The sequence below is a fragment of the Melanostigma gelatinosum genome (genome assembly GCF_949748355.1).
Source record: "Melanostigma gelatinosum genome assembly, chromosome: 21".
NCBI classification, from domain to species: Eukaryota; Metazoa; Chordata; class Actinopteri; order Perciformes; family Zoarcidae; genus Melanostigma; species Melanostigma gelatinosum.
Genome location: NC_136654.1, coordinates 19,657,308 through 19,671,966, shown reverse-complemented (window position 1 = coordinate 19,671,966; position 14,659 = coordinate 19,657,308). Strand labels below are relative to the sequence as shown.

General features: G+C 44.8%; 2 protein-coding genes across 2 annotated transcripts in view; both read right to left on the bottom strand.

Annotated features, from left to right (window-relative positions):
• The window catches only part of kcnh4b (potassium voltage-gated channel, subfamily H (eag-related), member 4b), a gene marked incomplete at both ends in the record, with an annotated part of 32,579 nt that extends 26,878 nt beyond the window's left edge, over positions 1-5,701 (bottom strand). Inside the window, one exon of the mRNA XM_079292885.1 lies at positions 5,626-5,701. Coding sequence (XP_079149011.1) covers positions 5,626-5,701 — 76 coding nt within the window. The remainder of the gene's footprint in view (positions 1-5,625) is intronic.
• A 4,482-nt stretch (positions 5,702-10,183) lies between these two features.
• ghdc (GH3 domain containing) lies at positions 10,184-14,345 on the bottom strand. The gene is made up of 11 exons (XM_079292965.1): positions 14,164-14,345; positions 13,670-13,972; positions 13,138-13,334; positions 12,854-13,048; positions 12,615-12,734; positions 12,040-12,337; positions 11,666-11,855; positions 11,199-11,270; positions 10,947-11,080; positions 10,735-10,823; positions 10,184-10,637 (listed from the first exon to the last, which is right to left on the bottom strand). Exons 1-11 carry the CDS (start codon positions 14,228-14,230, stop codon positions 10,416-10,418), a joined length of 1,887 nt encoding a protein of 628 aa, XP_079149091.1. The 5' UTR covers positions 14,231-14,345; the 3' UTR covers positions 10,184-10,415.
• Between the last annotated feature and the right edge of the window lie 314 nt (positions 14,346-14,659).

Sequence of the window (14,659 nt, the reverse complement as noted above, 5' to 3'; positions counted from 1 at the left end):
TGTATGTGTGGATGTAATGTTTTTAATCTTTCTATTTACTGCCGAAGTACCTCATGCAGTACAGGCACTGCGTATGTATGGATATTTGTTTGCAAATTATTCGCAAAAATCAGCACTGATGCATCAAACTTCGCTCCTGACTTATTTCTGCCTCTTAACTGGAAACATAAGACTCCAGATTTTCTGAAATGCCGAGCAGAGAGGCAGCGCGCATCCTGTACAGTGTGAATTCTCGAGCCTATAAGAAGGAGGAGTATTAAGCAGCAGCTACAGCGCTTCCCACACACTTTAATTGGCCAGACTGAGCAGAAAGCAGTCCATAGGGGGATGTCTTTTCTGAGCGTTGACAACCTTTCTCGGGTGTGCAGTGAGCAGCAGCTAAACTGTCACTGTGGAATTACAGAAAGAGACAGGCATTAGTCGGATCTATCAACAGACAGAGGAGGTCTTATGCTAATGCTGTGCTTTGCCATTTGCTGTTCCCCAGACTTAAAAATGGAGGCGCGGAAATGTTTCTGCTCCACACATCTGCTGCAGATCTTTGTGTTCATTGGTGTCGTGAAGAAAGATTGCAAAGTGATAACTCTTTTTATCACTTGTCAGATTTGTTTTGCACATAAACTCTGAAGACAAACTGCTCTGGTATACCGTCTCTTACCTTTTCAAATAAAAAAAAAAACGCCCTAGGAACAATGGCTAAACACGATGTGTTAGCCTATCCTGTTGAAAAGGAAAAGAAAAAACATGCCCTCTTTTTAAAAGTTCTATAAATTTCTAACACCCCAACTCAGTGAGCCAGGAAGTGTCGGAGAGCAACCACATTCATCTCTGGTTTATGTAACGTTTACCTAAGAATAGGTACATCTCGACTCAGCATCCCTAAAGCAGTCCTTCAAATAGGTCAAGGCCAGGTGTAGTTGTAAATCACTTTGTAAGGACGCATTAAAACCAACGAGCCACAATAGGGAAACAACTTTTATGCTGCGTTTGGAGAAATGCAAACTGCTGCTTCACGCCGTAGATTAGACCCGTTTTTAAAGTTATCTGCATGACTCAGAGTCAATTTGGTCAAGTTGGGAAACTCAAGGTTTTCCTCAAATGCTAAAAATCAGGAGGGGTCAATTTTTAGTTTGGGTAAATTGCATTTAAAGCAATAGTTGAACATTTACTTGCTGACAAAAGTTAGACGAGAAGATCTGTACCACTCTCACGGTACTGTGAAGCTACAACCAGCAGCTGATACTTCATGTCTCCTTTAATTATCTGTACAAGACGGCCTGTTGTAGTTGTACAGCACATTAGGTGCTGATGACAACTAGCTTAGAAGTCACGCCTTCGTCTCCTGTCTTTGTGCTAAGCTAAGCTAACCGGCTGCAGCTACATATATACCGTACAAACATGGTATCAATCTTTTTCACCAACAATGGTCCCAAAAAGTAGAACAATTCCTTTAAGATATTGATGAATGTGCTGTTTCTGAATGGAGCATTTTAAATCCTGGAAGTCCTCTGATGTGGTATTTGAAGAAAAAAAAACACTTCAACAAATGCATACTTATTTTTTCTCTGGTAAAGCAAGCAGTCCAGTGGACCCCACTTGATAAACCACTTCTGTGAGTGTGTGTGTGTGTGTGTGCGCGTGTGAGATTGTGACAATGCCTCAATTCTTAGGCCGTAATCCTCTCAGGGATATTGCTTTGACTGGTTGCTCCGCTGCGCCAGCTTCCTTAATTACACATCTGTGCTGACTTGCTACAACTGTAATCTGACATGATGATGCTACATGTTACTACTGACAGCCAGCAGCCTGCTTCGTGTCCATTTGGCACAAGCTCCTCTGTAAGACGGATGAAGCCCATGAGGCTTGGCCACTGACTCACCAGCTAATTACCACCCAGCAGCATGCAATTACGTATTGGGGCAGATGGGTTAGAGTGCAAGGAGAGTTAGACTTGCAGGGGGAAAAGGCCACTGGAATGCAGAAATCATCAATCATTTGATATATATTTTGATATCAGTGATTAAAAAAAGACTGTTTTTCAACAACATCAGGACCAAATAATGCTAGGTTTGACAAAAGGATCTGTGCTATTGTGGTCTGAATCATAAAAAAGCCCAAACGGACTGCATTTATGTCGTGGCTTTATTCTGAGAATGGTGTAAGGTGCTCTACAAAGCCTCACACCCACTCACACCTACATTCACACACCGGTGGGGGCGGAGCTCCCACGAAAGGTGCAGACCTGCACATCAGGAGCAGATTTAGAATTTCAGGGCCTACTCAAAAACACATATTCAGGAGGAGCCAGGTACCAAACCACCAACTCTGCTATTGATGACTGATCTCTACTGTATCAATTAAAGACTTTGACAATGCCAAATCAATACCTAAATTAAACTTGGCACCTGTAAAGCTAAATACAAAGAAGCAGCAGCGTAATTCAGCTATCCACTGGCTTCTGTCTGTAGTGTTCTGGCCTTTCCAGCTGCCCATGAAGACCAGTTCATCAGCTGGCTAACAATGAGCTCCATAAGGTTCAATGTGACAGTCCTCCCCCGTTTCCTCTTTGGTTCCTCGGTCGCCTTTTAAAAGAAAAGTGTTTCGAGGGAAAATAAACCCAGTTCTTATCTCTGCCTGCAGCTGCCCTGTGGTTACGCTGCCCCACAGGGCGAGCGCTGCTGTCAATGTGAAAAACGCCGCCAGGGAGGTCGTGTAAAAGAGCTGGGGGAGATGGGGATGTGTGTAAAGGACAGGCATATATGCTGTAACACGCAACATAGAAAACTGCAAGGTGCTGAAATCAGAGGTGCTGCTCTGTAACGTGACCCACACGCCAGACATCAGAGATTTACTCTACAGGGATAAATATTCAACCACAAACATACGGACACATCATATAGAGTCAGCGTACAGTACAAAAACTAAGCCCTGAGGCCCAGGTTCCCAAACACACACACATGCACACAGATCTTTGGGGAACAGGAACGCTGACATTGCCATTAGTCAAGTACTGTGTGGTGCAAAGGTTAGTGACTTAACCTGATCTGGCATTCGTCTCACAGTGAGGGGGAGTCTATATGGTGTACATTTCCTTAGTCCAGGATCTGTTTCATTAAAATCAATTTAATATTGCGTTTAGTTTTGCAAAGGTTATTCCTAAGGTTGAGCACAGTGCAATCAGTATTTGTGAGCATGAACAATTTTCACTCAGAGCCACAAACTGGAGCAATTACACTGAAACCCCCTGATGGCATGAAAATATGGAAGATAAGCTGCACAACAGAGAATGACTGGGAGGGTTTTTAAAACCAAAACGCTCTATTATTTGTCCCAGAGAGTTATGCTTTGCATAACAGAGGGCGGCCTTGTTTTGTATAGGGAAACAATTATTTTAAGGACAAGTAAAATAGATAAATGCAAGAGGATAATGATGTTTACATGAATAAGAGTCTGATATAAATTGTACTTATTGAAAATAGCCGACCAGGCAAGGGCGATGTTGGAGCGACACATTAGATAAACTGCGTGGCTGCTCAGTCAGCAGTGCTGCTTTCTTTTGTTTTGTTGAAACAAAACGTTTTTGAACTGATGTGAAATAGTGAGACAGGCTTCCTGTTTTACATATTTTAAGGACGCATAAGGTTTGTTGTGTTTTGTCTTTTGAATTATCTGTACATTAATGTGTTAGGAGACTTAGAAGACCACACAACAACTTCAATTATGTTTGTGTAAAGTTGTATTCTGGATGGGGATTAATCCTGCTCATCTGTATACACCTGCACCTCCTGGAGCAGCTTCCCCACCTTCAACAGATGAATGTGAAAACTGTGTTCGAGCGTCAAATACATATTTATTTATAAGGTCAAACATCCGAGCGAAGTAAGAAGCAAAGCACGTGTTTTGAGTGAAGGTGACTTTAACAAACACTGTATCTTCTAAAACTTTTAGGACTGTATTTAGAGCCAGATTGCTTTCAAGCCAAAAGGGGGAAACCACCTTTAGCTACAACAGGTTGAGGGCAGTGACACTCAAACGAGATCGCAGCAGCACGACCCACAATGCCACTTGACCATCATTTTCTCCAAAGACCAAAGTGTTTCGAGCAACGTCGTTGTCAAGTGGCGGGACCCTGTCGCCCCGGCAACAGGAAGGAAGCTATTTTGGGCAGTGGGCACTCTGCCACTCTCCTGGGAGCCACAGCCTCATGGTAGGCTTGGAGATAGGCTCGGAAGTGGCAAAGAAACTGGCATGTAGTTGCAAGGAGGCGTGTCCTGCTCCTGCCAACATGTTTTCATCTCGATCGTCATTTAGTTATTTCTCAACAAGCAGACAGGAGAAACACTTTTGCTAAACTGAAGTAAAGCGCATATAAAGCGGTCGCCGTGAATGTTGAAATTACGAAATGCTTTTAGGTTGCGTAAATTTGCCGCCATAAAGCGGCGGATGTGACCTCAGCTGTCCAGACTGTTGTGATGTTGAGGGCTGAAATACCACAACACGTGAGAGAGGAAGAGTCCTGTGACACCTCAGCGCTCCAAGCGTTTCTAGACATTGCTATCAATAATGAAAAAACAACAGAGGAGAAATATCAGGAAGTTTTTTTTACTGGCGAATAGCTTCTGTTGTTTGTTCATGTTACACATTAGAAAAGACATTGAGCCCGAAAGGGACGTGTTTTCTTCCCCATTTCACTGGGAGGTCAGAGATGAGGTTCAACCAGTCGATCAGCCCCGTGGAGTCAGCAGGGAGTCCATGTTTAGCTCACAGACCCTTCAGCAGGTTCGATGCAACACGACGGCCTGACCCCTGATCCACGTCGCCTCTCAATTCAAAGTGTGATGTGATCTTCTCATTTCACAAACCTCTTCATTTGTATTTCAAACTACAGCCAGTTTCCCTGATTGGCAGCATGTGTTTTTCTCTTGAGAGATCATTTAACACCTCATTAGAATGCCTCACCCACAAGTCAACGCTTTAATTGCATTGCCCTGCACATCAATTACACTGTAATGTCTCTCATTTCACTGTGTTTACTCCCCCAAGCCGAGTCGAGACCCGGCTCGGGGAATGACTGCGAGCCAGCAGTTCGTTCAGGCGGCTACGACTAGCAGAGAGTGGGCAGGGTGAACCGGCAAGCGAACAAAACACAGACATCCCCACGGTGTTTGTTTACAACACGCCACAACCTCCCCTGAGGCGGCACAAGGTACAAAACAAGAGACACAGATCAAGCCGAAATGGAGCTGCTGCCTAATGGCTGCAGTGACTAGTTTGGAGCTAACTGTGTGAAACAAATGTGAAGGGACAAACTGATTTCTGAAAGTCAATTTTCTGCTCGTGTCTTACTGTAAAAGTGAAAACAAACTTTTTCTCTACACCCCACAGCAAACCGCCACCAGATATGGCTTTAGTCAGGTAGTGTTGTGCTGTTTGGTGTTCAGACGGGCTGACCTGAGAACAGGTGGATCTGGCTGATGTTCAAGTCGGAAATTCTTTCTTTTCTCGCCGAGAAAACACGAAGCCAGCTGCAACCAGCAAGTCTTATTTCCTGTGATGACAGCCATCCTGCATTAAGACCTTTCATTATTTCATTTTTACTTGTTTTTAAATGTTTTTTGTACTTACGGGTGCCATCGAAGCGCGTAGCGATGGTGTCCAGAAAGGTGTTCTGTGGGGCCAGGAGGCCCTTCATCACTGGCATCTTGACCCAGATGTGGGGCGGCCAACAGCTGGCTGGAGGTCACACCATCCCAGAGGCACGGCAGGTGGCTTCCAGGGGCTCTCAGCTGGTGCAGGAGACTTTGAGGGTGACAGTCCAGTGCCGGCAGGGACACACATTTACATTCAAAGCTGCCACCCTTCTCCAAGCGACGCCTCTCCCAAAGACAACAGTGCTGTCGGGGAAGACTAAATTAGCGCACTCCAACAGCGCAGAAGTTACGGTGTGGGTAGCCTAGACAAGTAGAAATGAAGAGAAGCAATGACCAGCAGCTGCTCAGTCAGCAGGGAGAGATCAAGTCCAGGTGACGCTGAGATCCAAAGAGCTTCAGCTCCGTCAGCCCAGCTGTTGCTCGTCTGCACCTTTCAGCCGGAGGGCTCATTACAGCAGCAACGTGGAGCAAGTCCACTGCTTCTTCCATCTATAGGAGGACCCAGAATGTGCAAGACAAAAATTGACAGTGCTTGTGTCTACACCTTGCATCCCTCCGCTCAGAGCTCTGTCAAGATGCTTCTCTCTCGCTCCTGCTCCCATCCACTCCTGTGATGCCCCAGCCAATGAGATGCTGGCATCCTCTATGGGGACCAGTTTTCAGAGAGAGAGAGAGAGAGAGAGAGAGAGAGAGAGAGAGAGAGAGAGAGAGAGAGAGAGAGAGAGAGAGAGAGAGAGAGGTGGAGGAGGGAGGGAGGGAGGGAGAGGGAGGATGCTTTTGGAGCAGCTGACAGCACCATTACACCCCATCGTGCAACTATTGGCACATGGCTTTTGTGTGCATGTCTGCATGTCGGTCCATGCAGGCTATTGTATTCAGTTGGACTGTGTGCCATTGTGCTGTTCTGTCATGTCTGACTCAAGGGACATTGTGAAAGTGTGTGTGTGTGTGTGTGTGGAGGGGGAAGACATCAGACTTGTTTTTCATACATATTTACTTTGCTATGTGAAGGCATGAGGACTGTAGCGCTAAAAATACCATTCCTAGAGTGTGTTTTTTTTCACTCGTCTCTGCTGGATGGAGCCGGTCACTGTTGCCCTTCCAGCCCCGACAGAATTAATGCTCTGGGATAAAAGCCGCTAAGAGCGGATTAAAAGGATAAGCCTGGAGATGGTTTTCATGAGGACTACACACACCAAAGGAAAGCCGCGTCTTAACTCACTTTGACCCAACAAACAACACAACTTAGGAAATACTTCTAGACAGTGAAGTAGCAGGAACAACTGTTTCTCGTATCATGTTCCTTTTGTCAACAGCAGATTTTACAGTAATCAGGGGAAAGATTATGCTACTCTTAATTCAATTAATGTCATCAAATATGATCATTTTAAAGTACATTGACAAACCTGATAATTAGGGGATGTTTTCTGAGGCGATGTGTCCTTTTATTTCCGGTTTAGATGGAACGCATTGAGATCATTTGTCCATCTGAAAATGTCCACAAGCTATTTGTAGAAGGTTTTAGCAAATAGGCAGAAGACTTTGATTCTGTTCATTTGGACAATAAGGTTTGCAGTAGGAGGAAGGGTCTGAGTTTAACTGAATTATGAGTTGTCACTGTGATTTATGTGGAGCTCGAGGACGAATCCAACAACAGTGCTGAGGTGGTGTAGATTGTTCCAGAAGCTTGAAGCCCTACCAACGACAATATATCATTTTGAAACTTTATTTAGACCTTTCAGCACCCTCAATTTAAAATTAACACAACAGTCAAGACTAATTGTTTTAAGTGTTTTATACCTTCCTGTAACATCATGGGTTTGGAACTTTGCAGTCTTTCTGCCTGCCTGCCAAAAAAAAACAAAAATCGAATTCTCACAATACATCTCGTCAAGTGTGGCTTTGTGCAAATTGGGAGTTGAGTAAACAGAAACGGATGAGAAAAGAAAACGAAATATACAAGTTTATTGTGGGGGCGTCGGTATTCTGGGAAAACTTGAGCAAATTCAGCAGCTGTGTGGGCGCTTCCTCAAGCCAGAAATTAAGTTTGTAATCTTTAGGGGGGGGGGGGGGAGTTTGATTTTGATCTGTTTTGGCAGTCCCGGCAGCAACTGAGATGAGAATAAACAGGTCCAGGAAGAGGTGAATGATAATAGCCATTGTACCGTGTGCATGTAGTTATTTGCAGCGAGAACATGTGTCGAGTCTGATCCGTTCTGTTTCTGAGTGAGAGAAAAGACAATATTGTAAACTCAACATGATGTCAGTGAGAAAGTGCTGGAGAAAAAAGAAGAAGCACAAATAACCCATCCGGCTGGCAGCACAGGTGAGCTGCATTGGGAGAACAAAGAGGAAAAACACAACCAGTGAAAGACCGTCTCTCAGACTGTAAGGAAGTACTGTTCCTCCTCTCGGATTCTGTTCAAGCCCTGGCAGCTCATCGCTGCTATTTATTTTTAATGGCTTCTCTTCTTGTAGTTCATCCATCTCTGCTTGTCGCTAATAAAGAGTCTAATCCATTAAACATGCTCACGAGCTGCTAGTCGAATACGACAGGGTGACGCACAGACGGTCAGGTGAAATATGATCCCAACTACATTTCCCACAGCTCTGCTGGTATTTTCCCAGATTTTGGAGGTGCTTTAAAAAGGGTTGAATACAATAGTTTGTTATATTTACAAAAAGGACTCTTATCTACAACTTTAAACTTCAATGAAAATCTGCAGCTACAATCCTGATTGAAACTGTAGGATAGATAATCTCTGTAGTCGGCATCATTTACTCAACATGCAACGTCTCCTCTCTCTCTCTCTCAATGAAATACACCCTCCATCCCTCAGCAAACCCATTGAGAAAACAGGCCCGTCATTCTCAAATCTCTGCTGTTTACATTGAATTAACTTGTGACTGAACAGATGTGCGACGAAGCTCTGCGCGCGCAAATCCTCAAGGCCTGTGAGGATGACAGACACACACCATTTCACTCGACACCAATCAGAGAAAGACGACAATCTGTCGCGAATAAACAAATGCATGGCGAGAGGATAAAGAAACCGCAAATATTTACCTACCATGCTGTCATTATATTATACCCTGGAACCCCACTAAACAGGCACAATCAAATATACAGTATATGATCTCAGCCTCTGTTCCCTCAAGTCTCCATGTCATGAAAAGGCTTATTTGACTCCTGTTTTGGCCTGATCACACTATGAAGACGAAATGAAGTGCGAGTAGTGACACATCTCTGCTGAAATGGGACGTTACTAACAATATTAGCCCATTTTGTGAAAAGGGAGACCCGCAGGAGAGAAGCCTGTCATGCAACAACAACACGAGAGTTAAGAGGGTCATCCCAGACGTGGGCTTGTTTAGTATTCTAAGTATATCATTTTCATTAAATTACATATAGATGCTGAAGACATTATTATAAGTCTCTACTCTCTCCAGTAAAAAAAGACCTCTTTGCTACATTTAAACTTCAGAAATCTCTTATAGGCTGAGATTTCATGTATTCTGACTTACGATGAGAGACCAGTGATGGAGATGAAGCCACTAAAAGTCATGACTAAGAATCCACTCTTTAAATTAAGACAATAAGACCTGGAGTAGACAGCATGATAACAGCTGTTGTAGAAGTCTTACCTACATGACTACCCCCCCTAGTGGTGACAATAAATCCTGCCACTGGTAGTGTACGCACTAGCACAAGCACAGTCTGATTTAAATCCAGTATGCAGGCAGAAACGAGCAAGCTAATCCCGTTTGCTGCATGCTGGCATGGGAGTCATTAGGCGCAGTCGACACCATATTGAATCTTTCCATTAATCTGGTTTTAAAATGCCAACAGGACTCAAGGAGAGCAGAGACTGGGAGCTCACTCCAGGAGTCCAGTGCTACAGTATCTGAATATGGTAATTTAGGAAAGAGAGCTTGCTGAGATTAAACGACAGTTCTGGAGACAAACGTCAGAAGCAAGTCGAGAAAAATGATGTGTCCGAGTTAACTAGAGCTACACAATCGCATACTTATCTTTACATCCAGCGCGTTACTGCCGTCTACCAGGAGAAACAAAAGGGAATACAGAGACCAAACACCTCCTGCTGTTGTGTCCAGATTTTGCTAAACAGAACATAATGGTCAATAAATAAGAGGGTTGACTGCAGGATGCTTTTCAGCTCCATGATTTAGGCATATGAGAGGGATGTGCAAATGTTGATTTCATCTTCACAGGTGACTGCACTTACGGGACAGCGTGAATGTGTTAGTGCCGTAACATTCAACAACACCAGGTGGTATCAGTTGAAAGGATCATATTGTTAAAAATGTGTATCGACGCTAACATTTTATAAGCTTAAGCACCGTTCGCGAGGCTCATTTCATACACGTTATTTGGATTTGCCCACAAAACCATTCAAATATCAGTTAAACCCTTTTGTTTATGATTAACACCCCAGTAATGATAACCATCCACATAATAAGATATGGTACGATGGAAACGTTATGTAGCAGTAACAAAACTACAGTAACAGTTTAATAAAACACTTTAATAAAATAATATCTGTGGACGAGATGATGAATCCGTCAAATGAGCATTTCTCAAACATGAAATGAAGTTGTGTTTTTCTGTTTTAGAGTTCCAAAAGGCACAACAAATGAACTCATTCATGAGCAGTAGACTGAAAAACTGGAGACATTTAATTCAGTCAGCGCTCACCACAGAGTCCACAAGCTTCGTCTCTTTCTCCGCAACAACGGGAGGTTTCAGGAAACGGTCTTCCCCAGCAGGAAGTCAGCGTATTCTTTCCTGCGCAGCACTCGGTGCATTTTGAAGGTGTTGGGCGAGGTGTTCGAGAAGGCCATCATTTGTTCGCGGAGTTCCTTGAACGCACCCTCCGCCACCAGCTGCACCCTCATCGGTCCGATGCTGCCTTTGACACGGAAGGACTTGTAGACAGCAGAGTCCTGCTGGAGACAGATGTCCAACTGGACGGAGAGAGAGCGGAGATGCCACTCAGAGGAAGATGATGAAGATCAATTTCATGATAAAGAAAGAAAACTAGGTATGTTAAGTCTGTGTTACCTTGTATCGTTGCTCCTCTGTGAGGTTTCTCACACCTTTCATCTCTATAAAGACCTGGTAATGAGGATCTGAGCCGCCTATGGAATCTCCTACAACACCAAAAAAGTAAGATTCATTTGAGAGCAAACTCAACCTGACTAACCACTTGGAAGACTTCCCACACACACAGATGTAAGATCCCAAGTTCTGCTGGAACAAGCTAGACGTCTTACCCATGATGCCGCTCTCAGCGCAGCAGTAGTCAACCAGCTGAGCTCCCTGCCACTGAGCAACCGCTGTCTTCAGAGTTTTGAGGAACAACGCCTCTGACACTTTCTCCCCCCGAACGCTCAACATCTGACCCCGTCTGGCAAAAGAACATCCGTCGATGTGTTGTATACTCTTAACAATCAACACGGGCGGACGCACAGTACATCACATGCAGCGGGACAAACGAACAAATGTGCACAGGGGCAAAAATGTACCTGTACTGAAACTCAACAACGGGACACTGGTTGTGGAATCCGACTACTTTCACGATGTCTCCAATGCGATATCTGTAACACAGCAGAGAGCAGCGTCATTTATGCAAAAAAGTGAAGTTTGTGAAATACCTGGGAACAAACCTTAGATTGTAGTTCTGATCATGTTTCAATTTGAATGGCACGTCGGATTGTCTGACAGAGTCATTTACAGAGTGCAGTCAAATGAAACCACATCACAACAATGACACAAAGCAATTACTGAATACAATCTCTCCCTTTCTGGAGCTCAGTTAATTAAAGGCACAGTAATTCTTCCTAAAATTGGTCGACATTTCAGGTATTTACCCCCTAAAAATGTAATAAACATAGAATTGTCAACATTTAAATACCAAATCCTGCAAGAGCACCCACTGTCCTAATCATTTCATCCATCATTACATCATTTTTGGGTGTAAATTAAATCAGACCTGAAGAGTCCTGAAGCGTTTGTGATGACGAGCTCATAGTTTTGTCCCTCCTTCACCTCCTCCATCAGCAGCGTGTGAGGAGTCTCCTCCTCCAGGCTGCTCTCTGGCAGGAACTCGCAGAACATTGAACGAGGACACAGCATGTAGCGTCTGTTTGGCTCCTGAGGCCACAGGTTCACCCCTATCAGACCTGCAGGGGCCCGTACACACAATTAGAGCTCATGCTACGGAAGAGACCAACAGCACAGGGAAAGGCGTTGTGGGACTTTCAGAGGTATGAATGGACATTGTGCTTAATTGACAGACAATAGGACATTTGGCCACTTGACGACCAGAACGTTTAAGAGCAGTGGTTGGTGGAATCAGGCTCCTACCTTCGGTAGCAGCGTAGAAAGGCGAATAGAAAGGCACTCCCCGGCAGTAGTTCTCCCTCAACATTTCCCCATAGATCTGATTGGAGCCTGAGTCTACTGCCAGCACCAGGTGGAGGTGAGGCCACAGCCGCTTGGCGATCCCACGGAAACCTTCCTGGAAGTGGGCCCGGACCCGAGCGGCCCTCTCTGGGTCCGGCTTCATCACAGCCTCGAGCCTGGACCTCACTTTGGTCTCCAGAGCCAGAGCGCTGCTAACCTTCCCTTGTTCAATGTCCTCAACAAGCTCCTGCCAGCGATCCTGGAGAGGAGATGGGAAAGGAATTACTTTTCTAATCTTTTCTCCGTCAAACAAATGAGCTGAGCTTTTCTTTCGGTCAGTAGGAGCCTGACACCTGACTCGAGATGCCTCGAAAATGTCCCAGTGGGACTCACACCAGGTATGCATGAAGCGTTTTCCACCAAATCCAAATCAGAGTGTTCTTAAATGATTTCAATGATTTTCCTGGAGGGTGTTTTTAGGTGACATGCAATTAGTATCTGTATGACAAATCAACACGACATGAGCTATTCTGTACCTGTAAAGCACTGAAAGCATAGAAGACTGTGGAAGCAAAGTTGGACTCCAGCGTTCCCACACTGGGATCTTTGAGAGCAAACAGGAGATGCAAGTAGAGGGTGTCCTTCTCACTGGGAACCTGGAAGGGAGGGCAATACAATCCCTTCAAAACTGTTCTAAGTGGAAAATAATTAACAACAGAAATCCTATACATAGCAAGATAATTAGGGGGGGGGGGGGACTCATGTTGATCATCACCTCAAAGGCGGCTGCTGGGGTGGTGTAGAGGTTGAGCATGTGGCGGGAGGAGGCTGGCGTGGAGGAGTTCGGTCCGATGGGAACACCGGCCTCAGACTGGCGAAAAGTAGGCGAGTAGAAGAACTCGGTGGTGCGCTGAAGGCTGTCCGTCGCAGGAAATGCTCTTCCCATGGCATCCAAACACACGGCCACTCCCTGGTGGAAACACATGAATACATATTATAGTTTCATTTGCACAACAACACACGTTACAGCTGGGCCAACACATCATCATCGTGCTTCACCTGCAGGAAGAACTCCGTGTCGGTGTCCTTGGTGCTGAGCAGCATGGCGCTGGCTCCCGACGTCCCAGAAGTCATAGCCAGGATCAGCGGTTTCTCAGCAATGATCACCTTCTCCTCTCCTGCCACGATGCGGCTGATGAGCTCGCGGTAGTGCTCGTATGTGGTGATGGGGTGACGCGCCCGGAAGCCAACGCTGTCTGGAACATCACAGGCAGTTTTTTTTAGGTTTCTGTTTATGAGTGAAAACTGTCTTGATCAAACCTTTTACCTTTATCATTTTGAAATCTTAATTTCACTTGTGAGGGCAATGCAATATGGTTTGTAGCTCAGAAGAGACAGTAAGTGGTCCTTTGAGTTGAGGCTATTTATCACACTCTTCAAAATGTAAATAATGACGCTTCGATCTGTGTATGGAGAGATACATTTAAAAAAAAGTTAATAGTTGAATATGAAAAGTGAAAAGAAGACTTGCACCTACAATATAAACACCACGTCAAATCCGTTCATTAACACTTTCTCATTATTAGCTTACCTGTAATTGAGTTGAAGTCGTACTGTCTTCCATAACATGTGTCTGCGTGTTTGCGGAGGCGCTTCAGCAGAGTCTGCTCCTGAACTAGCTTCACGTTGAGAGTATCGGCTTCCAGCTTCTTTCTCTGCCGCCTGCCCAGCCAGCCCACACCCTTCACGGCCAGATACTGGCTGAGCAGACTGCTCAACGTCCGGCCCTCACCCTTCATCCTCGAGCTCACGTCCCTCCAGATGAGCGCCATCCCGGCCAGGGAGCACACACCCACGGTACTGCCGAGGACGGAGGGCAGTGAAGGCGGCATCACTGTCGCCGATGACCGGCGTTACACAAGAAGCATAAGAGGCAAATGAGCCAGGTGGGGGTGCTGTTAGACATCTGTACACGTGTTATCCATATGTTATGTGGATTGTTTTAACAGTTAAGGCAGCCAATGTACTGCTGGTTACAGGTTACAGTCCCATCATGCAACACGTTCAGCTAACAAAGCCACTTACCCAGGATGTGCCCAATGATGGCGAGAACAAACGATAACACCGCGACGAGAACCCAAGAGAAAGTCATCTTTAGCAAACAATGCGACCTAACGTTTCTGTGTGTTTAGCTGTTCACGTGAATAATAACGTGTATGTCGCATTTTTTCTGACAACAGAAGAGCCTGAACTTTTGCTTTCGTAGAGCTTTGAGTCACTTCCGTGTTTGGGTCGCAGCCTGTAGCGCTGATTGGCTGAACACACGGTGACGTACGTCTGTCTGACACTCGTACCTCGACCTACCCAGAAAAAACACTTATTTTTATGTCGAAAAATATATGAAAATTTGCTCTAATTCAGCTGTGTGTCATTTTTGCAAATCCCAAATATATAAACTAAATGAAAATATAGATTACACAATTTCACTTTCTTCCTCAATGATATTCAGCTGTATTCCAATTTCTAGTGAATTTATAGGCGCCATATTTTCAAGTTTTCTTTCTTATTTACATTTATATAC